This window comes from Hyperoodon ampullatus, assembly GCF_949752795.1.
Source record: "Hyperoodon ampullatus genome assembly, chromosome: 8".
NCBI classification, from domain to species: domain Eukaryota; kingdom Metazoa; phylum Chordata; class Mammalia; order Artiodactyla; family Ziphiidae; genus Hyperoodon; species Hyperoodon ampullatus.
In genome coordinates this window covers 5,058,647-5,085,652 of record NC_136921.1, presented here as the reverse complement: position 1 = coordinate 5,085,652, position 27,006 = coordinate 5,058,647, and the positions used below count along the sequence as shown (strand labels likewise).

General features: G+C 45.5%; 1 protein-coding gene across 2 annotated transcripts in view; it reads left to right on the top strand.

The window, feature by feature from the left end:
- Positions 1–27,006, top strand: part of AGAP1 (ArfGAP with GTPase domain, ankyrin repeat and PH domain 1) — a gene marked incomplete at both ends in the record, with an annotated part of 558,849 nt that overhangs the window by 352,306 nt on the left and 179,537 nt on the right. For both annotated transcript variants that reach the window (XM_079710781.1, XM_079710780.1), the window contains one exon: positions 4,118–4,222. In XM_079710781.1, coding sequence (XP_079566907.1) covers positions 4,118–4,222 — 105 coding nt within the window. The remainder of the gene's footprint in view (positions 1–4,117; positions 4,223–27,006) is intronic.

Below are 27,006 nucleotides of genomic sequence, written 5' to 3'. Positions count from 1 at the left end.
CCTCGTGTCTCATCATGTTTTTCAGGATGGGGCTCTTTTTATTATTTATGGAGAGACCACACAGTTTGCTGGTTTCTCCTAGTGTTTTGGCTGACCTTTTCTAAAGGTTCACACACGTAAGTGCAAAAGTGGACCCTGACGTCCAGAGCTGTGGGCATTAATCCACAGCCCTGGGCTTTCCTGGGACTCCCCTTCCAGGAAGTGCAAGCCTCTGGATGGCTGTTGTCTGGGTGATAGGATGGAGGTCCCACGTGGCCCAGCCGTGGGAGGTCCAGCACCTTGGTCCAGACCCCGCTACCGCCTTCTGCTAACTCTTAGCCGGAGGTCACAGACACAGAGGTGCCTGCGTCTGGCCTGCAGGCGTGTTGGGTTTGGCCTGAATTACGCACAGATGGTGTGTAATCCGTTGCTGACATTCTAAAGTAAGGAGCCGTCACATAAAGCTCCAGTTTTTCTTCTTCTCTTGGGTCATCAGGAAACCTGTAAACGCAGATGCAGACCCTGCGTTCCCTGCTCAGTCCGGGGCGCCGTTCCTGGACCGTTGGCTCCTCTGTGCCTCATTGACCTTCTCCACCCCATCAAGAGGTCTGGCCTTCTCCACTTGCAACAGCCTGACCCCCCGCTTCCTGGAATCTTTTAGTAAGCTGGAGATTTGCTTCCATAAATCCTCATCCTGGTCTCCCCTCTCTCCAGGACACTCAGAGTTTAGGGCATTTTCAGCGTACTCTTAAGATTTAGCAAACAGAAACCCCTTCCTCTGGATCCATATACAATGTATTTTCAGGAACAGATTTGAATTTGTTCATGTTAGAATGGTGCTTATCTGTTCTTTCACTGCGTGAATGTAAAATACCAGACCAAATGCTACTGGTATTTTATATTCCCTTGCAATCCTGGATTCTCAGTGCCCTCTCAAGAGAGGAACCGGACTGGAGGTGCCTGCCAGGATCCTGGGTGACCCGCCGCTCCCCACGTTTGGGTTTTGTGCCCTGGGAGGAGGGAGCTGGTGCTTCGAGGCTGTAGGCCAGGCAGTGGTGGGGACACTGGTCGGTTTCACCATTGTGGTCATTGCCCACAGGCCAGAACTTAGCCACCCAGTATAATGGCAGGAATGAAGAGGGCACGGTGGCTGGTCCTGTCACTTCCCATCACTAACGAGCTCCCTTACCTCTGTGGTCAGAGTACACGTCTGTAACGAGGGAGCCGTCATAACTCTGCTACCCCTGCCCTGCTGCTTACGGGGAGCGAGTGAGAGAGAGAAAAATGACGACACTTAGAAACGCATCAGCACCTGCTAGCGCTCAAGCCACTGAAAGAAAAGTGCGCCTTCCCTGGTCCGGCTCTGCCCAGACCAGCAGCTGGGCGACCCCATCTTGCGTGCAGCGTGACGTGGGGAGCCAGGCGGCCAATCGGTTCCGTCTCTACTGCAGTCTTGGTGGGGTGGGCTCTGTGAGGGGTGGGATAATAAACCCAGCTGGGGCCAAGGCTGAAGGGCAGAAATATGGCTCCTAGGCCACCAGGGTGTTCAGGTCTGCTGAATGTTGCAGCATTTGAATAGTACATGTAATCAGAGATAATCCTGCGAGGTGAACCACGGAATTTACTTAAGATTGTCAAGATTTGGATTTTTTTTTTTCAACAAGACATTACGTTTTCCTACGACCAAACAAATTGGCCTAATTTAATTTCCCAGAAAACTATGACGTCGTCTCTTCACGTGGCCTCCTGATAAGTTTTCCCTTTATTCCCTTAAGAAATAAGTCTTTATACCTTTCACCGGGGAGTGTAGGATTTGCTCTTGAAAGTGCCCACGTGCTAGCTGAAAGACTTCTGTATGTCCATCTGCACGGAGCCCTGGGGTGTGTCCTGCGGCCTGCATTTCGTTTGAGGCTGGAGGAAAAGCTTTCTGAGGCCCAGGGCGGCTCTCAGCCACCAGTGACACATAGTAACCCCAGCCCCTGGTATTGTTGGAATTCCAGCTAAAATGGATGGTGGTGGGAAAATGTGAGCCTGCAGGAGAACTTGTGTCACATTCGGTTAGGCTAAGTTTTAATATCTTAGAAATCCCACCAGGGAGGGACATTTCATGATTTTAAGTGTTGCTTTTTCATTGTCACTAATTCATTGTCACCAATGGCGACCACCCCTCTCCCACTGGTTCTTACGATGTCCTGGAACTTGTGTCGCCTCGGTATGTAAGTAAAATTTTCCTCTGGGCCTGCTTCCCTTTGTTGGTTTCAGTGCCATGTTTGGTTTATATTGGTTGAGATTCCGAGAAATCAAGGTCTGCAGCTTTATGTCACATGCTTTCTTTAAGAACTTGGAAAGAAATGCTCTTCCAAAGGTTTACTTGTGGGTTGCCTCAAACTTTGAAATATTTTCTTTCAGCGACAATAAACATTTGTGGTCAGAGTTCCGAGTTGGTTCATAATCCATTATATTTGTAACATTTGGTGTAAAAATAATGTCACAATATTGGTAATTAATTGGAACTTAATTCTATTGCATAAAAAATGCTTACTTGATTTTTTTCTTGTATTTTGGTTCCTGATCAATAGAATCAGGAGGCGGATGCAGGCTGGTAAAAATTCCCAAGGGGACTCAGGATGCCTCTGCTTCTTTGAGGTGTCGGATTCTATTTCAAACTTACAACTTTCTTTCTGCCTCGATCTGGGTGAATTCACTAGCATTAGTCTTATGCTTTCTCAGTCATATTTATCATCATGTAGGTTTATAAATGGGCAGCAAGAGGAAGAGCAAGGAAGGAGGTTCTTCTGTTTTCCTTCTTTTCTGTGAACAGGAGTTAGACGAATCCAGATATGAAAGCTCAAGTTGAAATTGACTGAGTAAGGAAGGCGCGAAGCCCCAAAAGGGAAAGAGAAAGTGCAAAGTCAAGGTGTTGGGCCTGGCAGAGCTCAGGGCTGCCTTCGTTTTTCTTAACTCAGGAGAACCTACAAACAAGGCAGAAGGTTTGCTGGGAATTGGTAGTTAAAACAAGAATAAATTCTCATCGGTCATCTAAGGAAGACTGGATTAAATATACTTCAGAAGTGTGTTGGTTTCAAGTTTTGAATGGTTTTCAAGAAGCCGTAACGTGATTTCATTAAAAATAGGTTAAAGTAAATTATACACAGTTCCTCTATTAAATGCCGTTGCTAAGTTTGCAAATGGAATTTCTTTTTTTTTTTTTTTTTTTTTTTTGCGGTACGCGGGCCTCTCCCTGCGGTGGCCTCTCCCATCGCGGGGCACAGGCTCCAGACGCACAGGCTCAGCGGCCATGGCTCACGGGCCCAGCCACTCCGCGGCATGTGGGATCTTCCCGGACCGGGACACAAACCCGCGCCCCCTGCATCGGCAGGCGGACTCTCAACCACTGCGCCACCAGGGAAGCCCTGGAATTTCATTTTTAATAAATAAAGATCTGAAATGAAAAACTATAAAAAATGTTCTTATTTGTAAATATCATAAGGTAAAAATATGATTACTGTCTTTTTTTTTTTTTTTTTTTTTGCGGTACGCGGGCCTCTCACTGTTGTGGCCTCTCCCGTTGCGGAGCACAGGCTCCGGACGCGCAGGCTCAGCGGCCATGGCTCACAGACCTAGCCGCTCCGCGGCATGTGGGATCTTCCCGGACCGGGGCGCGAACCCTTGTCCCCTGCATCGGCAGGCGGACTCTCAACCACTGTGCCACCAGGGAAGCCCGATTACTGTCTTATTTTTAGAAAAGGAAATGTAGGTTCCTTTTTAATACCTTTAGGGGCTCCATGTGCTTATAACTTAGTTATAAGAAAAGGTATGATGTAGCACATCAGGATGGCTTGTATTATATTTATTGAACCAATGGCATATCTTAGCACTCATTAATGTCATAAAGTTAAGTTCTACACACACATACACGAAAGGAAATTGGTTGATATAAATACACTGCATGAAAAAGAAAGGAGAAAATCAAATTACCAAGCTAAAAATGTGTCATTTCCATTTTAAGATGGCATAGGGAAAATGAAAGTTTAACAATTTAAAAATTACCTCTGTGCCTACTCTTTTTTTAAAAAATGGACACAGGACTTTATAATTTATATTTATTAATTTCTGCCTGCCTCCTTTTTCCTTACAGGGCATGCTGCTGAAGCGAAGTGGCAAATCACTGAACAAAGAATGGAAAAAGAAATACGTCACCCTGTGTGACAATGGTGTGCTGACCTATCATCCAAGTTTACATGTGAGTATTGCTCCTTCAGAGAAATTAGCAGGTGTTGGGCTGTGAGGGGCAGAGGGGGTCCCAGCACAGTCAAGCCTTTCAGCTCTGTTAGAGGTTAAAGTAGTATTTAAATGAGAGTAAAAATTTTAAGTGAGAGTAAAAAGACAGGAGCAAGTAGTAAAAGAGAAAGGAGGAGAAAAAGAGATCTGTCTGAAAATCTAGACTAGGGAACCCAGGGTCAGCTCGAGCAGCTGAGAACAAAAACAAGAATTAAATGCAATTCATGAGTCAGTTTTTATTGTCCGGTAAGAACACATACCAGTTTGCGAGGCAAGTTCATTTTCTCTGTGTAATAAAATCTCTTATGCTGGTGAGTTTTATAAGATAGATTAAAAGGCAGTTAATTTCATCATTGGGGGAAAAGTAGACATTCCACCCACGGTGAGCTCTTTTAGAAAGCTTTGGTAAAACCTGAAGACGGGGTGTAATGACTATTCCAGAACAACGCATTCCATGAATCCTGCGTGATGTTTATCTGCCTTGTTGTAGACAAATGCGTAGATTAGAATATATAGTATTAGCTGGTTGTTTGATTATATCACAGTGTTAAGCTTTTCATTTTAAAGACGTTAAAAAAATTGCACAGTGATTGGCAAGAAGTTAGAAATAAACATACTGAAGAAGATGAAAATCCCCAAATACCCACTGGAAAACGTGACTGCTCACATTTTGGGGTGTATATTCCCAGCCATTTCTACACTCTGTGCTTTTTCCTTCCACAAGCATGCAGTCCCCCTGTGCACATGGCATGTGGCCTGCTCTCCTAGACGATGCAAGATCATAGGCACCTTCCCATGTCAGCAAATGTATACCACCATTATAAATAGTTATATAACATTCATTCTGCACATGTGCCCTAATTGACTTAACAGTATCTCCAGAACAGACATTTGGCAAGTAAATTTACATTTTGAATGATTTTTGCTGTTGTCAGTAACTCTAATCAGTGTCCTCTTTTGACACTTCGGTGTCCTCATCCATTTCCCGCAGATTCCTAGCCATAGCCTTCCTGAGTTGAACAGTGTATGCTTTTATGGGCTTTGGGTATGTAGTGCCACATTCCTGGGAAGACGGTATCAGTTCATCTCCTGTGGCTTTTTCCCCTGCACTCTCAGGAACATTTCCCTTTTTAAAAAACCTTTCCAATAGGATGGGTAACAAATGGTACCCTCGCTGTGTAATTTGCTTGCTGGGGTGAATTGCCCTTTTCCCTCTTGTCTTACAGCAGTGGCTTCACCTTTCTGAACCGTGTTAAAAAGCATGTGTTTCTTTAGGTGTCTCTGGTGTGTTTCTCCTGTTGATGGAATGCTTCTCATGCTTCACCATTAAGTAGACTTTTGTGATATACACTCCTTCTTTTACAGAGGAAATTCCTTTGTGCTTGATTTATTTGGGGTTATTTGGGGAGTGGAGTCAGGCTGCTTCTCCAGTGACCTCCAAATCAGAGACTTAATACCATCCCATGAGACCTGCCTGTGACAGTCCTGTCCCCCTCCAGGTCTTTGGGGTTCTCTCCGCAAAGCTGCTCCATCAACAAGGAGGCTGCCCTTTTTCCCTGGCGTAGTTCTTCCAAAGACCCCATCAGACAGCAAAGCCTCATTATTGACCCATTTGCTTTATGTTACTTAGAGGGAGATGTGCAATCACCATCTTCTTGCTGGGAAGTAAAAAAAAGTCAGATCTGATTGACGATGCATCTTAAGTCACCTTACGCTCACCTGCTAAGCTCAGGTGCCGTCAGAGGGGCATTTGCTCCTTCTTGGCAAGGGGGAAAGATGATAACAACAAAAGATGGTACTGGAACATTCCTGTAGGAGGGCTGATGCCCACTTACTTTTCATCTCAACCGCTTGGTGATATAATCACCATCGGTTCTTCAAACATTCTCCCACACAGTCTGCTTCTTGTGATGGTCCTCAATGCCATCTTTTTTTTTTTTTCCTATGTATGCATGGATATTATTGGAATCCAGAAAAGGAGCACAGTGGGGCTTTGTTATGTAATTGTAGGGCAAGCAAGAGCCAATGTCATTTTAAAGTGCATTTCAGTTAATGCCAGTCTCTTGGGAACTGGAATTACTGATGCAGGTACACAGTTCCGTAAGGGGGTGGCTTAATCTAGAAGTGGATTTGAATTACTAGAGCATGACGGGATGGCATGACCTTCCTTGTAATCCTTCACTGATTTTGTCTGTACAGCTGAGCTTTGGGTGAAGGTTTAGAGGGCAGTGAGTTTCAGGTATATTCTCTGGCAGGTGCCTGGAATGGATCTGTTCTAGTCGACGTTATTGGGAGCTACGGAGCCCCAGCAGCTGAGTTAGACTGGCATTCTTTGGTTCCAGATGGGAGGAGGTATTCAAGGGGACGTCCAAAGGCAGAATCCTGACTTCCCTTAATAAGAAATTTGAGAGCATGCAGATGTGTTGCTAACTCAAGTCCCAGAGTTCTGCGTCATGGAGAATGGCCCCATTATTTGAGTCTGGAAAATTTCAAAAGGTGATAGAACGAAATGTTCTCAAACACTGGTCACACTGTATCACTCACTCCCTGGGTTATCTCCAAGATGTATTATGGCAGAGAGACCGCTAAGCTCATTGGCCACTTGTGCTGAGGACCTAAGTGGTTAAATGTTGGGGAAATCTTGCCCATGTTGGTGGCTTTGGGTTTCAGTACTGTCGGTCATCATCCTCATACTGGCCGTGGAGCAGGGGACCTGCACTGATGTCAAGTAGCAGCGCCTACAGCCTGTTCCTCTCTAGGGAGGCAAGGAAAAGGACTTGGCTAAACAGTCTGACATTTTCAGATAGTTTTCTACAAAGATGGTGTTTGTCCTTCGTGGAATAACTGTGCCAGCTCCTGTGTATCCTCGTAACTTTTGACGATGAGGTAATTTATTTACCAAAAAGGAAACTGGCATGCTTTTTGGAGGGTGGGATTCCAGTAAGGTCATGCACCTGTAATGGGGTGGGGTTGGGCATCTGAGAGCAGTAGGCTTGAGATGCATCAAACGTGTATCATTCAGCGGCCCCTTCAAAACCAGCATTTACCTGTTGCCGTGTGGCTCTCCTCTTGGTGGGACGGGCATTTATTTCCTGTGCACACATGCATGGCACACAGACTCCATCAGGCTGGACCCTGACTCTATCATGAGTCACTTTCGACGTGGTGTCCTGTTGAACCCAAGTATCTCGGTGGGGTCTTACACACAAGGAGGACTGGAGCAAGAGTAAATGACTGAATCAAGCTCGTGGGGAAATAGGCCAGCGTGGTGAGGGCCCTGAATTGTTCTATTGCAGTCAAAGTGTGTCACCTTCAGAGTGTCGCCTGCATCAGAGAACGTGGTCTGTAAGGCTGGGCCCCCTTTGCAGGGGCTAATCTAGACAGCTCCTTTGTGAACTAGCCAATTTAAACTCCCAGATGACCACCCTGACCAGTGCTCCTGGACCGACAGGCAGGCAAGGCCAAGAGTTTATGAGAAGGTACAGAATATGCTGCTGGACAGAGCTGACCCACAAGCCTCTCCTTCCCCAGCCTTGCCGTATCACCCCCTCAGCTCCCCTGGGCTGCCAACGATGCTGGTTTTCTCAGATGTTTTCTTGGACAGGATGCTCCAGCAGCACTGGGCTCTACCTTTAACTTACTTTGGGCGCTGTGGAAGCAGGAGACTGACCACTTCCTTTAAAAACAAAAAAAAAATACCCACACGACTCTTGTATTTTTTTGTCTTCGTTGGATGCTCTTTAAAAAAAAGATCTCCCAGAAGAGGTCATTTCTATTCTTCAGGGAAACAGATCCGGTTTCCTTATTACACAGGTGTCTGTGGCAGTGTTTATGTAAAGATCATCCTTTCGACCCGAACCACAAGTTTCAATCCCAGCAGATGTCTCGCACGCGTTGGTGGGGTAGAAAACAGACCCAGCCTTTTGGACAAAATAAACAGTCAGTGTGTGGCCCCAGCTGTGTGCCCAGCTTGTGGAATCCTAGCAGGATGACGTGCTCTGGCTTGTCAGAAACTGTGGCTTCAGAAACAGGCTGGCAGTCGTGAAACTGGGGGGCCTCAGCTTTGCAGCCGGCAGTGGGGTTGGTGTGAGACCAAGTTCACTGAGTGCTTGGAATGGGTCCGCTGCCAGGGAATCTGACGCTGGTCCCCCTGGATGGCCTGTCCCCCTCAGAGCTCACATGCACAAGATTAATAGAAAGGGACCTCGGGTGGTGTCCCCAGGACATCACTTCCCACTGGTCACCAGAGCTTCAGATTTCCCTTTCCTTCTGGCACATCCTTTCACAGCCACATCTTCTTCCCAGGCCTTCAAAGTCGGCGCAGTTCGATGGCATCATCCCGGATGTGTCTTTCTGTTTTTCACCCCAAGCCTCATCTCAGCTCCTCCACAGATTGTTTAGGAGCCCAAAACCCTCGGTCCCCCTGACACACGGCTTCGCCTCATTCTGCCATTTCTGTAGCACAGGCGTCCCTAAGCCTTCCCTGTACCGCAGATAGACATCATTGAAGGAAGCTTTTTCACCCCAGGCATGTTTCCTGTTGTTGAAAACCTTAAACAGTTCTCTTAGGGAGGAGAGACCCTCTCCAGGCAGTGGAATAGAATCGCCTGTGTGTGGCCAGATCGTAGGAAGTGATCGTCTGGAAATCAGAGGGAAAGTGGGCCAAACATTGATCCCCCCCAGACGGAGAAAGTTCCCTACAAGTTGATGTCAGCGATGCCTCTGGACCCCAGATTTACTCACGCTGTGGTCCGTGAAGTCTCAACCCCACCCTTCGCCCACTGCCACCCCTCCTGGCCTGCTTCCTTCTGCTCTTCCCCAGAGGCTCAGGGGCCGTCGGCAGTGGCTGGCTTGGGCTCATGGGGCCCCCCTCCCTCCTGCATTGTAGGTAGAGAGGAGGAGATGCAGGCACAGGAGGAAGAAGTGATGGTGGGTTTCAACCTAAAGATCGGTGGTTCTCGCACTGGGGAAGGATAGCCATGGGGTCTGATGGCAGGGCCAGAAGAGCTGAGCAGAGCAGCCGGCGGGGGAGGACTGAAGGAACCCACAGGTCCAGGGCATTGTCTCTGTAACTGAGTGCATCAGTGCCTGGTCTGTGGTGGACCTGGGCCGCTGCCTTTTCAGAAGGTGGAACTTGCCTGTGAAGCCTCAGCTCACACATCCTACCCTTCTGCATACAGTCAGGCTTCATTCCTTCTCAGTGTGCATTTTAAGGTAGACATCGAGAAACTGGCTGCACAGCGTCTGCTCTGGAAATCCAGAGAAGGAATCCTTCAACTGCAAGGGGATGCTTGGTGGTGTTGTCTTCTCAGGTTCACTTCAGACTCTTAAGAGTGTGTGCGTCTGAAATTGTCACCAGGAACCCCTAGCAAATGGAGGCTCACAGAGTCAGTTGGACTTCTAAGGACACCCCCCATTCCAAGTTTGGAGTTGCTGCGTGGAGTCAGTTTCATGGTAAGATGAAGACCCGGGCTCAGAAAACAAGCCAGTTGATTTGATTCGCCTTTCTTTCTCAGGATGCTGTTATTAAATTAAATAAAACCTAGAACGCAGTTTAGATAACACATGGAAAACTCAACCAAGATAACAAAGCTGCTTTGGCTTTGTAGAGTATCCGACTGCCCTGGTTTTCCTAGGATGCAGGACGTCCAGTGCTAAAACCTGGGAAGTCCCACGCAACTGGGAGAAGTTGGTCACCCATGCTTCAGGACTGACCAGCTTAACTGCTCTTTCATCTCCACGTGGCATTTTGCAAAGACAGCCCTAAATATGTAAATAGGACTGAAATAGTAAAAAGCAAGCTGTTGGGCTTCCCTGGTGGCGCAGTTGTTAAGAATTCACCTGCCAACGCAGGGGACACAGGTTCCAGCCCTGGTCCAGGAAGATCCCACATGCCGCGGAGCAACTGAGCCCACGTGCCACAACTACTGACCCTGCGCTCTAGAGCCTGTGCTCCACAGCAAGAGAAGCCACTGCCATGAAAAGCACACGCACCGCAAAGAAGAGTAGCCCCCACTCGCCGCAACTAGAGAAAAGCCTGCGTGCAGCGACGAAGACCCAACACAGCCAAAAATAGATAAATAAAAATAAACACATTTTTAAAATAAATAAATAAAAAAAAAGCAAGCTGTTGACTTCTGCTGCTGCTGCTCCGTGGTCTATATTTTTTTGATCCTCGGAGAAAATTGTACACCTGTAAGACCTTTAAAAATCCCTACCTGGTTAACTTTTTGGGGGGAGACACGTCTTAGTGTCCCGAGGTTTTGTGACACTTTGCTGGTTCCTAGTCTGGGTGGGTGAGACGCAGCCTGTTCCGAGAGCCTTGGATTCCCTTTCTGTGGACTTGAATGTGAGCCTTAGGGAGCACCTTGATAGAAAAATGGAGAGGATAATGAGAAAGAACTTGGACCTCGGGGCCGCACAGTTCAGCATCGCCACCCATTCATCTTCTGTGTTGAAGGAGCTGCCGTCGAGGGCGCAGCTGAAATTCCTGCTGACAAAGGTGGTGGTGGGGGGATTCCTAAGTGGACTTGTAAGAGTTCTCTCTTGGCTGCAGGTCAAGCCAAGGACTTTATGGTGCCCGGACCAGGAAGGTTCTCCCAGCTTCCTCCTGAGCACACGTGGCAGGTGTGGACAGCCCACCTGTCTGACATGTGCTTGAGTTGCTTACACTTTCGAAATCCTCCCTCCTGGATTTCTTTCCCATTCTGTATGTTGCCTGAGTTATAGCAGCAGCTGGGGTGGTATCATTTCTCCCTGCCCTGCAGAACTGGACTTTTCCTTCTTACAGGACATTCATTCCTAATCAAGTGCCTTAGACCCTGCAGCTCCACAAAGCCTTGGATTCTGCAGGTTGCTGACATTTCCTTGTTTTTTCCCCATGGACTTGAACTCTGAATTGTCATCAGAATGCTGATTTCAGTATGTTTCTAGTTTCAAAATCAGGCAGAAAAATCCACTTGTTTACTGATACTGATGCCAAAATAACAAAAAGATGTGAGATGCTTTCCTAAGTAAGTATGCTTCTCAAAAGAAATAGTTAAAGATAAAAAGGAAGATAACTTTTGTTGTAAGAACAACTCTTGCCTGTACCCACTGCTGGTAACTGTCATTTAAAGTAACAATCCTGGGAATTCCCTGGCAGTCCAGTTGTTAGGACTCTTCCGCTTTCACTGCCGAGGGCCCGTGTTCAATCCCTGGTCAGGGAACTATGATCCCACAAGCTGCAAGGTGCAGCCAAAAATAAAAAAAAGTAAAAAATAAAATAACACAATCCTCACATAAAATGGGTACGTTTTACTTGAGGATTGAAGATTCACTAAGAATCAGTCCCTTCCGCCCGCTGCACACCTGTGAAGGGAGACCCCCATCTCCTGAGGTGGTGAATTGAGTTACACTCGGAAAACCTCTCCCTTGTTTTCCCCGGAACATTGCAGAAGCCAGGCTACAGGGCTAGACAGACAGATTCCAAGCCCAGATTTCCAGATGTAGAAGCTTTGAGTCATGGAATGACTGATAACCCTGAGAGAGAAGTCAGGCCTCCCTTTCTTTCTGAGAAGATGCTGTCTGGCATGTCCTGGCTGTGTCACACCGCGGCAGTCAACCTGCATCATTCTGTGATGAATGATTACGGGATCTTGCTACCCCTGTATAAGCCGCAGTGCCGGAAGCTGTCCTCGGTCTGTACGTTCCTCTCCAGCCTGGCTTCTTGTGTTTCTGGTCGGATGCTCGTCATGCAGGTGGACCTTCATGCCCTTTGTCCACGGGAGGCACCTGGTTCCCAGGCTGCCCACCTGTCCTGGCGCCTCTCGCGTCTGTACCGCTTCGTCTAGTGTAGCCTCACCAAGGGCAAGGACCGTGCCCAGTGTCGCGTCTGCCCAGGGCTAGCATGGGCTCAGCACACAGGCGCGTATGTAGGGGCCACATGGCAGGGAGCACGGCTGCTCTGGAGCTTCATGTCAAGTCTTTGCTCCTAGGCGCCCTGGGCTCCAAACCTGTCCTTGGCGATCCTGGCTCTGCTTTAAAAATTCTGGTGAGACTGGGATGGAGAAAGCCACCCACATTGCACAACTAGACCTCCCTAAGAATACATTAGCTTACGTCGGGGTCGGAAGAGAACACACACACAAACGGCATTATACGGATGCCATAAAATCTTAGAACAGTATTGGAACCCAGAACAATCCATGTAAAGGTAGGTTAGGAAAATATGTAGGTATCAGGGAGCAAAGGTCTGGAGCTTTATGGCAACAAATGAGCACTTCTGTTCTCTAGTCTCACTGCCTGTTTCAGACAAGTGGGAAAGGGTTTGTAAACGGTACATCGGACCGCAACAAGTACATTAGACTGCGACAGGTGTTTCTGCAAATTTCTCAGATGGCAGGAGCTAGCTCTGAGAAGCACTGAAAATCCCAAGTGTGTCTCCTGCTTCGGGGCCTGAAGGGATAAGCCCTGTGTGCGGCGCTTTGTCAAGGATGGGCCAGAGGCTCACGTCCTTCAGTCTCCAGCGTTCTCTGCTTCCCCAGAAGCAACCACAGGCCCTTTATCCAAACGGATCAGTTTCAGGGCAGACCTGGCCTTTCAAGCCAGTGTTGCGGGAATCACCTCAAGGATCTGGAGGTGTTGATCTGTCCACCTCAAGGAGTACTGAATGCTCTGCCTTTTCCAGGGCAGGAACCGAGGCAGCTTACAGCAGGCGCTTGACGGGAGAGTGTATTCTGAATACACCCCTCTGTAGTCAGCGTAGGAGCGTAGGCTCTTATGTTTATACACACATGGCTCTGGGCGGAACTTCATTCAGTGTGTTTTATCTACAGAATGAGATCAAGGTGTGTTGCATCTCTGTGGCCTCCCAAACTTCATTACCTCCTTCCGTCTTACAGTTCCTTCCTTCCTTGATTTCCGAGGCGTTCCATCAGCTTCCCCCCACAACGAGTCGATACCTTCTGGTTGCAACTGGACAGAAGCAGCCATGGACCGGGCCCCCTTATTTGTGGTTTCGGCTCCCGGCATGGCCCCATCCCTGCCGTGGCAGCCTGGAGGTGCCCCTGTGGAGCCCTGGGACTGGGTGGCTCCCTGGAATCAGGAAGCCCCTTTCAAGGTGATTGCTCTGCTGGCCTCTCTTTCTCCACCGCAGTCCCTGGGAATTCATCAGGAAGACCTCAGAGGTCACAGCTAGAGAGACGACTTCCCAACCCCTACCTGTCCTGAACTTTCAGAACTGCACGTCTGCTCGGTTCTCCTAGAGTGTACCTGCCCATCGCGTTTCCCGAAACCTGTCCACGCACAGTGCGGAGGAGAGCAAGTCTTCCCATGATCCGTCACTTGTAATGCACGTCACACGTTGATTTCCGTCCCTGCATGTGTTTCTTGTAGACGTTCTGTGCGGAGAGGATTCCTGCTTCACTTCGGACGGCATCCTCGCTCCCTAGCAGGCCCCTCCGGGCCTCAACTGCTCCCGCAGTCTCCCGCCATCCCTCCTCCACAGCTCTGGTTTTCTTTTAGTTCCTGGCATTGGCCGTGTTCTGGGGGCTCCAGGTCCTAACAGATGCAGTCGCTGCCACCAGCAGTATTCTTTCCTGCCCCCTACTGGTGGTGTCTTACATGTCACTTCCTCCCGGAAGCCTCCTCCCCTGCTAGGCCTGTGTGGGCACCGCTGCTGGGTGCCCGCACCTTACCCTCTGGCTCATTTCCCTGTTCTCTTGCCTTATTTCATGGCCCCGATTCTCCCCCAAAACTGGGAGCTCCTCAGAGCCAGAGACGTCTTGGGTCCTATTGCCAGTGTTTCCTTCACATTGAGCCAGTACTGTTTTGTCAAAGGAATGGAAGAATGCTGGCACGATCAGCCGTATGCATGGCCTGTCCTCACATCTGTAGGCCTGCAGTTCTGAAACTGTGGGAAAGGAAGCCGCCATGTGAGGTTTTTAAGCCACAGAAAGGTGTCACAGTCACTTCCAGGCTCCATTTCTGCAGAATGAAGAAAAGGTCACCGAGGTTGGACAGGAGTTTGAGATTTTTTTTTTGGTTTTGTTTTGTTCTATTTGTAGTAAAACACACATCACATAAAATTTGCCATCTTCACCTTTTTTTTGGGGGGGGGCGGTGGGTACGCAGGCCTCTCACTGTTGTGGCCTCTCCCGTTGCGGAGCACAGGCTCCGGACGTGCAGGCTCAGCGGCCATGGCTCACGGGCCCAGCCGCTCCGCGGTATGTGGGATCTTCCCGGACCAGGGCACGAACCCGTGTCCCCTGCATCGGCAAGCGGACTCTCAACCACTGCGCCACCAGGGAAGCCCCATCTTCAGCATTTTTAAGCAGATAGTTCAGGAGTGATAAGGCCATTCAGTGTTGTGCAACCATCACCACCATCTGTTTCCGATACTTTTTCATTTTGCAAAACTGAAACTCTGTCCCCATTAAACACTAAATCTGAATTCCTGCTCCTCCAGCCCCTGGCAGCCACCCTTCTACCTTCTGTTTCTATGAATTTGACTATTCTGAGTACCTCACAGGAGTGGAATCATGTAGTATTTATCTTCCTGTGACTGGCTTATTTCACTTAGCATCCTGCCTTGAAGGTTCATCTGTGTTGTAGCATTTCCTTCCTTTTTAAGGCTGAATAATATTCCATTGTATATACATACAATACCATTGGATATATACAGTCCAGGGATTCAACCAACTGCAGATCGAAAATATTCGGGAAAAAAATTCCAGAGAGTTCCAAAAAAACAAAATTTGAATTTATCGCATGCCAGCAGCTGTTTATATAGCATTTACATCGTATTGGGCATTATAAGCAATCTAGAGCTGATTCAAAGTATACAGGAGGATATGTGTAGGTTATATGCAAATACTGTGCCATCTTATATAAGGGACTCGAGCATCTGTGGATTTTGATGTCCATTGGGGTCCTGGTACCAGTTCCAGGTATACATACCATATTCTGTGTATCCATTTGTTGGATGGACACTTGGGCTGTTTCCTCCTCTTAACTATTGTGAATGATGCTGCTGTGAACATAGGTGTACAAATACCTCTTTGGAGCTTGAGGTTTTAATGTAAAAACTACAGTGTGGGAGAACTACTGAGAATGGCTAAATTTAAAGATGCCTAGCATTAACGAGGGTCCTGGATGAAAGATACCACAGAGAAATTCGCTAGGCCCAGTCATGAACATGGTGGGTTCTGGAGGTTTAATAACCTGAATGATGGTCTGGAACCCATGTGGCATGCAAACACCCACCCAGCCCTGCCCACATGGGCCATGGGCTCTCTCTGTGTTTGCCAAGTGCCCTCCAAAGGTGAGGGAGGCTGTCCCTCTCTGCTCTTTAGGTGACCTGGGAAATATTTTTGGCATTCATCCAACGAGTTTCAGATAGCATGATAAATTATTTCTCCCATATATCAATGATTTCAAACCCATGGAATGATACTGCCACAGTAGTATAAATATTTTCAGGGAATAGCTACAACTTTTGTTAGAAAAAAATGACTACTGAAAAACTCATACTTATTACACATACACAAAAATGTTAGAATCTTTATCAAACTCTTCTTTCTGCCCTGAGGAATTCCTTGTTTATTTTAGATAGCCCTTGGGCTTTGAAAGTGTTTAGATTGATGGTTAAAATGCCCAAAATGCAGGCTCACCGTAGTACACGTTTTGATGTTGAGAACAGAGTGACCATAAGTAGGGTGAGATCAGACAAATAAAGTCTTCATATCTGTATAGAAATTAAACGACCAGGTAGCCTAGACCCTACCTAACTTAAATTTTTTTCTACATTGAAAAATTCTTCTGCCTTCTTGCTTTTCCAAAAAAAAAAAAAAAAAAGTATATATATGTTTTTATAACTGTACAGAGTTAACCATGTAGCTTGTGGATCTGAGTAAAACTTCCAGAGGAGTCCTTGGAATATTGTCTTATCAGTACGCAGCATGATGCTTCATCCTTGTACCCAATCTGTATCACTTGGTTTTCCATTTCGGGCCTTTTGAGGGTTACTAATTGTGGCCGGAAATTCTTGTGAAAGGTAAATAAATCAAACCCGTCCGTTTTCTTCACTGACGGCAAGTCGTTCCGGAGAACTCTCAGTGGGAGAGATCGGACGTGGGGGACAGTGCGGGAGTGTTCTTTTTCCCTGCTGCCAAGAAATGGAATTTCATTATTCGACTTTGTAAGTGTGTGCTTCTCCGGTTCTAACCTGGTTGCCGGCTGGTTGCTGCAGTGTTGGGAAGGAAGGAGAGGTGGAGATGGAGAGACCTGCTTCTTCTCAGGTGTGCCTGTGGCCCCAGATGGAAACCAATCAAGGTGCGATTGATGTTCATTAAGTGCTTGTCAAAACTGAAAAATCTTCTAATCAACAGCCATGTAGCCGCGGCCCTGCCGATGGCTGGGAGTACCGTCTCTGCCGCAGCGGCTGTTTGCCTGTTACAACTCTAGGCTAAAACTCCGCTGATGATTACATTAGGCTAAGCTGCGAAGTAAATGAACCATATCTTATTTAGGTGCCACAAGCTTCAGTGTAGTCCTGCCCCGCAGGGAACTTGATAGCGTATTATGGCTTTAAAATTAGTGTAGCTTCCCATTTGCTGCAGGATGCTGCCTGTTATGCCTTTGGACTCAATAAGCAAAGGGAAGGGGGCCTTTTGTTTTTCTCCCTTATTTTTCTCCCTTGCATTTTAGCAATTTTGTTTTGCATCTTTTCCAGACGGCATTTTGCAAAAAAAATGTCTGCCTACCCTGTACATGCCTCCCCCACCAAAAAAAAAAAAAAAAGGAAAGAAAAGAAAAAGGAGGAGGGGGGAGAAAAAGAAGAAGAAAAAACGTAGAAAATGTCACGCTTTTGCAGAGGACTGTTTTTTGTTTTTTGTTTTTCCTATGCTGTGAAGTGAAAACTAGCTTTGCAGGTCACCCCCGTGGCTTATCCTGTCAGAATGGCCACCCCCAGTGGGGATGCTGCCCGCACTTCGGGAAATGCCCACATAAAATCAGAGGGCAAGTATTTCAGTATTTTTATTGGACAAGAGCAGTAACAGCCAACATTTCTTAAGGGCTTTGGCATTCTTTCAAGCTCTTTGTGTATTGTCTCAGTTCATTGGGATGACAATCTCATGAGGCAAGAACTATTAACACCCTTATTTTTCAAGATGTGGAAATCGGGACCCAGGCTGGTTAAATAGCATGGTACAAGCCCACAACTCCTAACAGGCAGAGGCTCCCAGGCACTCTCACTCTGAGGCCATCCTCTGGCCCGGAGGAGGCTAACTTTGTCTTCTGTGGACATCCATCCTTGGTTTAGGAAACCAGAAAACTGTGTTAATCAGTGAACTGACGGCTATTCGTGTGAAATGAATCTGATCGTACTACTGTAAACCACCTTGGCGGGCAGTAAGTAGCGTTAGGAAAACAGAATCACTCCTAAAAAAACAATGCATCAGGAAAAAAAATAAACAATGAGACTTCCAGACAGGCCTAGTGAAAGTTTTGAAATTAGAAGTACCTAAATTTTGTGATGGGCAAAAACTGAAGTGGGAATTTTTCTGTCCTATGTTGGGCCAAATGGTAGAAGAAAAGGCTTAGCGATCATTAGTGTCCTCTGAAGACAGTCGTGTGTGCTCTTCTTCTGTCTTAAAAATCTGTTTCTTCCCTCTAGGAAATCTCTTGTCGCCATCCCTTCCTTCTGACACTCCTTTAAGTGGTGTCCCTATGCTTTTACTCCTTCCCATTCCTTTGCAGTGTCTGAGTTGCTTTCCCGAGTGTGTAAATCCTACTTCTTCATTTCTTCAGTAAAAAGTCACTGAGTGGGGCTTCCCTGGTGGCACAGTGGTTGAGAGTCCGCCTGCCGATGCAGGGAACACGGGTTCGTGCCCTGGTCCGGGAAGATCCCACATGCCGCGGAGCGGCTGGGCCCATGAGCCATGGCCGCTGAGCCTGCGCGTCCGGAGCCTGTGCTCCGCAACAGGAGAGGCCACAACAGTGAGAGGCCTGCGTACCGCAAAAAAAAAAAAAAAAGTCACTGTGTGTCTGTCTTGTGTCAGACACCTGCTTGGTGCTGGGGATACTCTCCCTGCCCTCACAGAGCTCACAGATACTAAATAAATATACAAATAAACATTTTTTAAAAATCTGTTTCTTTAAGTGCTTCATGTTCTAGCAAATTCATCCCAAGAAATCTGAAGTTTTAAAGAGGTTCAGATAGTGCTAATTATCATTATGGTGAACATTCCCACATAACTCAGAATTTCCAAGATCTAACTACTGGTCCAGTTGTTTCAAGCCATATTCAATTATTAAAAGAGTCGTGGAGCCAAGGAATGGGTCTGTGGCTCCTTGTAGTTTATTGCTGTGAACTCTCACTCATGCTTGCCTCTGGGAGAGACCTGCATGCATATCCAACACACTCCTTTCATATAGGCTAGGTCTGAACACGCATGGGTTACAACTGGGTAATACTCAATTTAACCTAAAATAAGAAAAATCTTTCTTGCAGTGTAAAGCTCAATATACTAGGTCAGTCAAGACAGATACAATCAAGAAGTAAAAGGTATATTCATAATTCAACGTAGAATTTTCTGCTATTTTGATTTATATTATATTAACCTAGTCCCCCTGGGCTAATGTTGGACTTGAGCCCACATGTGTTGGATGCCAGCGCTTTTAGCACATGCACTGGAGAGGTTTGCCCTGCTTCGGTGGTGTTGAGCTCCCTGTGGAAGCGAAGGATGCCACCTCGGATCCCTTATGACGCTTCACCAACCTTTTCCATTACCACCTCTTAGGTAGTTATCCAGGCCCAGTAAAGCCTTGGTTCAGAATCAGGTGCCCTAAGCGTTGCCTTTGCCTCAGACGCCATTTGACATCCAATTTGCCAGGTATCTGCTTCCTGCGGTGGCCACAGGTCACATTGACATCCGCTGGTCAAGTGGTCTTTCTGAAGCAGCTCCAGAAGTGAAACAGTGGAATTCTGTTGGCTGTCTTTGGGAAACCAAACTGATTCTCATAAGGTTTTTCTCTTTGAAGCTGCCTGCTACCTTTGCTATTGTAACTGTGATCCTTTGGAGAGAAGGAGAAATTGTCTTCTTTGAGGGATGTGATCTGAAAGGATGTGGCCGGGAGATTTCTCATAGTTTTACGATACTATTTTCATAGTATTTTTAGGGTATTACTTTCCTCTCTGCCTGTGACTATATATGAGGCTATTGTTTATTATTCATACATGTCGGACTTAAGCGTTTGCTTGGTCTCTTTGAAGGGATGGTATTATGTATGTCTTTATAGATGAGTTTCCTTTGAAAACAGTATTAAGTGGAGTTTGGGAATAGCAGTGCATCTGACAATGGCTTCTCTTACATCCTTTTTTTGAGCCCAGAAGTAAGGGTTTTTAAAAACAGAATTTATATAAACTACTGTTCCACTTGAACCTGGACACATTCATGAAGTGTAGTGAAAATAGGGAAGACTGAGTTCTTCCTCTCCTCCAGGAGAAGACAAACATATCTGCAGACCAGTTCTAATATCTACACACGTCAGGCTGTGATGCTCCTCCCCCAGCTGTGTGCATAAAATCACACACACAGAGCCCTTGGCTGTTTTGTGAACATCAGGCTAGACTAGTGGGTGTCAAACCTTTTGGCCTTAGGGCCCTTTTACCTTCCTAAAAACTGAAAAATCTGAAAGAGCTTTTGTTTCTGTGGATTATATCTATTGATGTTTATCATGGGAGAAATTACTGAGAAAACGTTTAATATTCATATAATTCATTTAAAATAATAACCTATCCTTTACATATTATTCCATAAATAACATTTTTTAATGAAAAAGATACTTTCCAAAACAGAAGGAAATCATAAGCAGGGTAGCATTGTTCTCCATTTTTTCAAAGCTCTTTGATTTCAGTTCAGAAAGTTAGACCATCATTTCTACTTCTGTCTTCAGTCTGTTGAGACGTGTCGTTTTGGTTAAAGTATGTGAAGAAGCTCCCACAGAGGTATTTCGCTGGAAGAGGAAGGAGTATTTTTTATTTTAAGTGTGCTTTTCTGAAAATTTATTTTATTGAAGTATAGCTGATTTGCAATGTTATGTTACTTTCTGCTGTACAGCAAAGTGATTCAGTTATACATACATACACATTCTTTTTCATATTCTTTTCCCTTATGGTTTATTATAGGATATTGAATATAGTTCCCTGTGCTGTACAGTATGACCTTGTTGTTTATCCATCCTATATGTAATGGTTTGCATCTGCTAACCCCCAAATCCCAATCCATCCCTCCCCCTTGGCAGCCACAAGTCCGTTCTCTATGTCTGTGAGTCTGTTTCTGTTTTGTAGATAAGTTCATTTTTGTCATACTTTAGATTCCACATATAAGTGATATCATATGGTATTTGTCTTTCTCTGTCTGACTTACTTCACTTATTATGATAATTTCTCGGTCCATCTGTGTGGCTGCAAATGGCATTATTTCATTCTTTTTTATGGCTGAGTAGTATTCCATTGTATATATGTACCACATCTTCTTTATCCATTCATCTGTCGATGGACATTTAGGTTGCTTCTGTGTCTTGGCTATTGTAAATAATGCTGCAGTGAACATTGAGGTACATGTATCTTTTTGAATTAGAGTTTTTGTCTTTTCTGGATATATGCCTAGGAGTAGGATTGCTGGATCATATGGCAACTCTATTTTTAGTTTTTGGAGGAACCTCCGAACTGTTTACCATAGTGGTAGCACCAGTTTACATTTCCACCAACAGTGGAAGAGGGTTGAGGAGTATTTTAATAGCCATTTCAGATCATTGTGCATGTTCTTCTTGGATACTACACTAAAACTTGACATGTGACAGTTTATTAAAGCTTAGGAATTCAGTGAAATTTTCCTTCTCTGCTACATTAAATCCAATGACCTGTCTTGCACTTTGAATGATCTTGTATCCATGCATGTGACATACCATGTGTCAGTCATTTCAAAAAGCTTAACTGAGGTATGCAGATTTCCAAATGGTGATACTTCTCATCAAGTAATACCCCAAAATCACATTCGTTAATATCACCACCAGTCTTGTCAGAAAAGTCTCCAGGTATTTGGAAGGTGTCATGGTGAGAGACACAAGTTTTCAAAATTCTCATTGTTGCTGGAAAGCTCAGATTCTATCACTGGCCACAAATACTGTCTGCCGCTTTCCTTACAGTACAAATACAAGAAAAGTACTTGTTCTTTTTCAAGAAAATATCTGCCACATACCCAAGACCGAATAACCATAGTTAATGTCTGACATAGTCATTCTTTCAAGTAGAAGTGTTGTCCCAGCAAACAGGTGGCGAATTCAGCTTGTGAATGAAACACTCAGAGAAGGGCTTTCCTGTGCAGGATGGTCAGCCCTCACGGCACAGCGGAAACACTTAAGTATACTTGCCGTGGCATCACCTGGGAAATTTAAAAGCTCAAAGGTTAGAATTTTTTAAATCAGTAGGTTTTTTGGGGTTTTTTTTCTTGATTTATTAAGAACATACTTTGTTATCTAAAGTTAGCCAGTATTCTTCAAAATATGATTTTGAATGGCTGTAAATTATCACATAATTCAAAATATTTGTAATGGGCATTTAGGCACTTGCTTATTCTTACCATTATATAACTTCAGTGAAAATTCTTGAACTAAATTTTGTCGTATCTTTGAACCTTAGAATTATTACCTAGAAGGGAAATTCCTGGGGAAAAAAATGTGGCCATTTTTTCAGGCTCTTGGTTTAACAGTGAATATACTTTGGTTAGCAAGATATGTGAGTGCTCTTATAGCACCAACTCTGGTTCAATTTTCTCTTAAGTTCCTCTATTTTCTTCTTTACAGTTACGGGAAATTAAAATGTTGAAGTGTTCATGTAAAATAAGTTCAGACCAATAAAAACAAAGGAAATACAAAAGAAAAAAAACATCCTTAGGTGAAACTTTTTTGGTTTTTTGTTTGTATTTAGAGAGCGTGACGATCAGTAAAATAATGACAGTGTACAAAGTACAGTGTGGTTACCATTGCCTTGATTCGTGCTGAAGAGTCAGCAGTATTTATTACCCGCATCGCTTTTGCACCATCGAAGCAAATTTCAACACAGGGAAAAAGCAAACTATGTCTTGGGATTGTTTTGAAAATAGTGTCGAACTCATGAAGCCCCTGATAGGGCGCTGAGGACCACACTTTGAGGACTGCAGAACTTAGATTATGCAAAGAGAAAACACGTGACTAGATTAGCCGTGACAAAAAGACCAAAGCAAGCATCAGTACGTCCTAACAGTTACCTCACTTAGACAAAATATTAGATAGTAATAGAAAATAATAAATTTCTCAACATTTTTGTACAGTTAGAAACCAGAGCTTATTGAGAAACCCTAATTGGAACAAAGATTTCTATAACTTTTCCATCATTTAATTATGGGGATGAAGAATCTTAATACCTTTAGAAAGTATATGCTAAAACTGGAGCAATGTTGACTGCATTTCAAAGCTGTGTGTTTTATTCTGATGATCTAATCTTGAGATGCCAATCACATCATTGATGTTTTTGGGTTTAGCTTTAAGATCTTGTTAACTGCTTTTTGGTACCCTATGAACACACGAAGCAAACCATCTTTCACCAGACAGCCAAAGGTAACAAAGGGATGGGAGGCAGTGAGAATCAATATAGTAAGAGTATTTTTAGGGACTGTTGATGGATTGCTGTATTTTGAGCTTAACTTCAAGTGCCAAATGCCCCAGAGCTGACTAAGATGAACTCACCATTTACTGGGAACTGTAGGCCGTCACGCACACGGAGGGCTCTGGGATGGGCAAGATGAGACGCACACGTCGTTCCCTTGGCCGTCTGGGGAGAACTCCGGGGGGGTGTTTTTAGGAGCTTCGTGCGGTATTTTGATGAGGACTTGGTACCACTCTAATTGCCGGAGCTGAGTGTCATCCAGTGATGACCTCCCAGTCCTGATAATGGGTAACTGTGAGATTTTAGGACAACACCGTTACAGCAGCCAACCCATTAATTCTCGAGTCCGGAGGGATCTGGTACACCCACCAAGGCACTCAGGACTCCACGCCCTCTCCCAAGGCAGCCCCGCCGATGGTGGGAGCCACACTGAGCTGTGCTTCCGTCAGCAAGCTGAAAGCTGTGGGTCCCTGACACGGCTCTCAGTTGCTAGCAGGTTCCTCTCACTGCACCTCATTTGCATCTGGGACATCAATTAGCATGTTTGTTGAGGCTAATTGAATGAAACTCAATCATAGCTCTTAATTGCTTGACTATGTGAAAAGAAATCACATTAATGCAGCTAATTAAGTGTACGGCAATAGATGCAACATAATTAGGAGGAAAATGTAAAAAACAAGGGATGGCAAAGGTGCAGGAGCGGGGTGGCAGGGGGACGCTGTGCTCGGTTATGGAGCTTCATCCACGCGGCTGGGGACGGGTCCCTCTGCTCTGGCGCCTGCTTGCAAAAAATAATCCACGAGATGAGCACGGACAACTTGAGAAGAAAAATGCAAATAGGTTTGCAATTACTACTTTTTCAAGCTGTTGAGGGGCAGGAGATAGCACCTCTGGGGGGCCTGGCTCTTGAGTGGGCCCCGGGGACTTGTTAAGTGCTGTTTAAAAGTACTTGGCTTTGAATTACCCTCATGCCTTGTTAAAGGGTTTTTTCCCCTTTTATCCTCGATCAGCATTTTCTGCAAGGAACACGGAGAGGGGTTGTATCTGTAACGTTTGCATATCAAAATCAAGCTCGCTGGCTTTATTTCCCCCTGCACGGTCCCTACCTCGGACCATCAGGCTGCGCGTCCCACTTCTGAGGAGGCGACATTGTTTAGTGGTTGTAGCTTTAATTCCTCAAGTGCCAAGCTGGGGAGAGATGAAAAGGGTAGTTCTTTCAAAAATGGAAAACTCAGCGTTGTTTCTCTTGGGAGAAGCTAGAAGCCTCAGACTCATGTATCCAACTGTTTCTGAAAGACTTTTATGGATTAGGAAATGGATCTTGTAACATTTTTATAAATTTTAGTGGCTTGAAATTTAAGAATTGCCAGACTTATATTCCGATTTTCTTAAGAACTGGTTCTTCTGCACTTTCAATGCCTAACTCAGGCAGGAAAACAGATTCCCCCAGCCCATGCTGAGCCAAAGATAAATGGGTTCTGTCTCCGCGTTCAAATCCAGAGAGCCAACACTTGGTACATTTCTGTAATAATTTTAAATAAAATATCCTGGTTATTGTATGTTAAAACATGCCTATTAAAAAAGAGACCACGCTGAGGCTTAGTCACTCTCTGATTAGCCTCATTTTAGAGCCCATAAGCCATAAATGCTCAATTACACTGTTATTGTATTTTAATTTGTTAAGAATTGGCATTAAAGAAGAAAGTTGTAGCAAGTTGATATTTTTAAAGGAGTAACTATGCAAGAAGGAATTCATTATTTACAAGCATTAACTTTGGTTTTGAAACTTGGGTTTGCCTATTTGGAGTAAATGTTAATGGAAGTAAATGAAAGATGCTCAAGAACAACCTTTTTCTTTTTAATAACCTTGACCCTTGGTCCTGTACTAACCAAAAGCCACTTCCTTCTTCTGTGTGCTTTTTGTTGGCCATCCTCGTGATGAGCTTGGTCATGAGACTTCTACATTTCTTTCAGTCCGCTTTATCCGTTAGCCTAATTTAATGATAATAACTTTCTTTCCATCCTTTGTCCTCATCCTTTCAAAACCACAACTTTTTTCATAGTAGATTATATTTGCGGCAGGGGGCAGGTGGGGGTAGTCGAAGCATCTTGCCTTTCAAGTGGAGTCTTTAGTCTCTTCCCAGCTGGACACAGCCCACCCCTTCTCCAAACCTGTGATGACCCTCCTCCTAGATGCCCGTGGCCGACCCCGGCAGATGTCCCTCCCTGAGCTGCCCTGGGAGATGAAATGCACAGCTGGGCAGCCCAGGGTGCATCAGCACCTCTGATCCTGGCTTCCCCGGCTGACAGCATACGTGCCGGTGCAGGTGCTTCTCTCTGGAAGGTTTATCATTGCTGAGGAAGACCCAGCCTCGCCCCTCCCTGGAGGAGCTGGTCTGAATTTGCCCCTACTTGGTGCAGCTTCTGATCCTTTGTTTGTCTTCAGTCCCACGTTCCTCCTGATTCTAGCCTCAGCTTTTTGAGCTTTAGCTCTGCACTAAGAATTGGCCATTTGAGGTCTGCCCTTAGGAAGTCACCCTGGACGCTACATTATCATCTCCTGGGCTGGTGCTTGGTGAACCGTCCAGGGTTCTGTAATCTCCATCACAAGGCCCGCCTTCACGTTATGGAGTTTCTCTTCCAGCCCTTCCTCCTCTGTTGAGAATTCTCCCACTCCCTTTCCTGAGTCTGGGGTGGCTCCCATGCGGCCACAAGTCCAACTGCTTGGGTTTCAGGTGAGGTCTGACACTCAGAGCTGGCCCTCCCTCCTACAGATGCTGGAGAGAGGACAGTTCTCTCTGTCCCATACAGTCCCAGCGACCCATATGTGGGTTCTTCCCCCTGGGTTGGAATCTAGTACTTTGAGTTCTTTTTTGTGCCATAACTTCTATCAGCAAACTTCCTACTTGTGGATAAACCAGTGACTGCTTCTCAACCCCTTCACCTTATGGAATATGGACATTGTCTTGCGATTAAAAGAAGCCACTAGAGTCCTTCTCTTGGCTTCCCTAGCACCTTCTGGGCCCTCTGAAGCTTCTGTCGTACACCTGGACTGACTTTCCTCGTCCTGCAGGCTGAGGCCTCTGACCCGTGCACTTTGCTGCTAGACCTTCATCTAGTTCTCTCTCTGTATCTGTTGACTCTGTTGATTGGCAATTACAAGGAAACAGCTCGCTTCTCCAAACTCCCTGGGTCCCTTGCAGTCTCACACCAGATTGTTTGGCAGTTCTTCTAAAATTAGATTGACGTGAACTTTATTGTTTATAATCAATACAAATTTATTGGTTTTTTCCCTTTATATCCTAAAAGGAATCCACCAAGGTTCTGCCAAGGAAGGAATCTGTTTATTTCATTTCCTGGTTAGTCTTAAAGCACTTGAAATATTATTTACCCAAGAGTGATTTAGATAGACTATATCCTTTCTTCATGTGTGATGTTGGCTTAATGATATGTCTGCAGAGACAGGGGGGTTCATTGCCCCCCAAAAATGTATGAAAGGGTCAATAACTCCTCTAATTTGTCAAGAGGCCCCTCACTCTGGCTCTCAGTTGTCTTCTCTTTCCCCACCCAACAGCCAATTCTTAAGGATTGTTTTCCTCCATATTGAATTAGGTGACGGCACAAAGAATTCCCGGTGTACCTAGACTTCCCTTTAGTTCCATGATAACTGCTGGTCATTCACCTCCAAAGTGTAGATAAAAGCAAGATACTTTTTCTGAGTACAGTGAATCACTTGGAGAAACATAAGGCTTGAGTACAAATAACGTGCTTTCTTTTTTAGCATCCAGCTCTTGTGACCTCCATGTTTTTTCAGCACCGTACCACTGACCCCCTCAGACATCTTCCTGAACAAAATGCTTGACCTCTTACTTAGAGTTTTCACCTGAGTTCCCACCAGACAACTTCAGTCTTACCTAGATGTCTAATGGTATTGCCCTCGGAGACAAAAAGGTTGTTACAAAATAGTTCCTACTCCATGGAATTTTACCCAAAACTTACAGGAAGAGCCCAGGTTCCTAATGTACCATCTAATATGCAGCAGCTCACAAAATAGG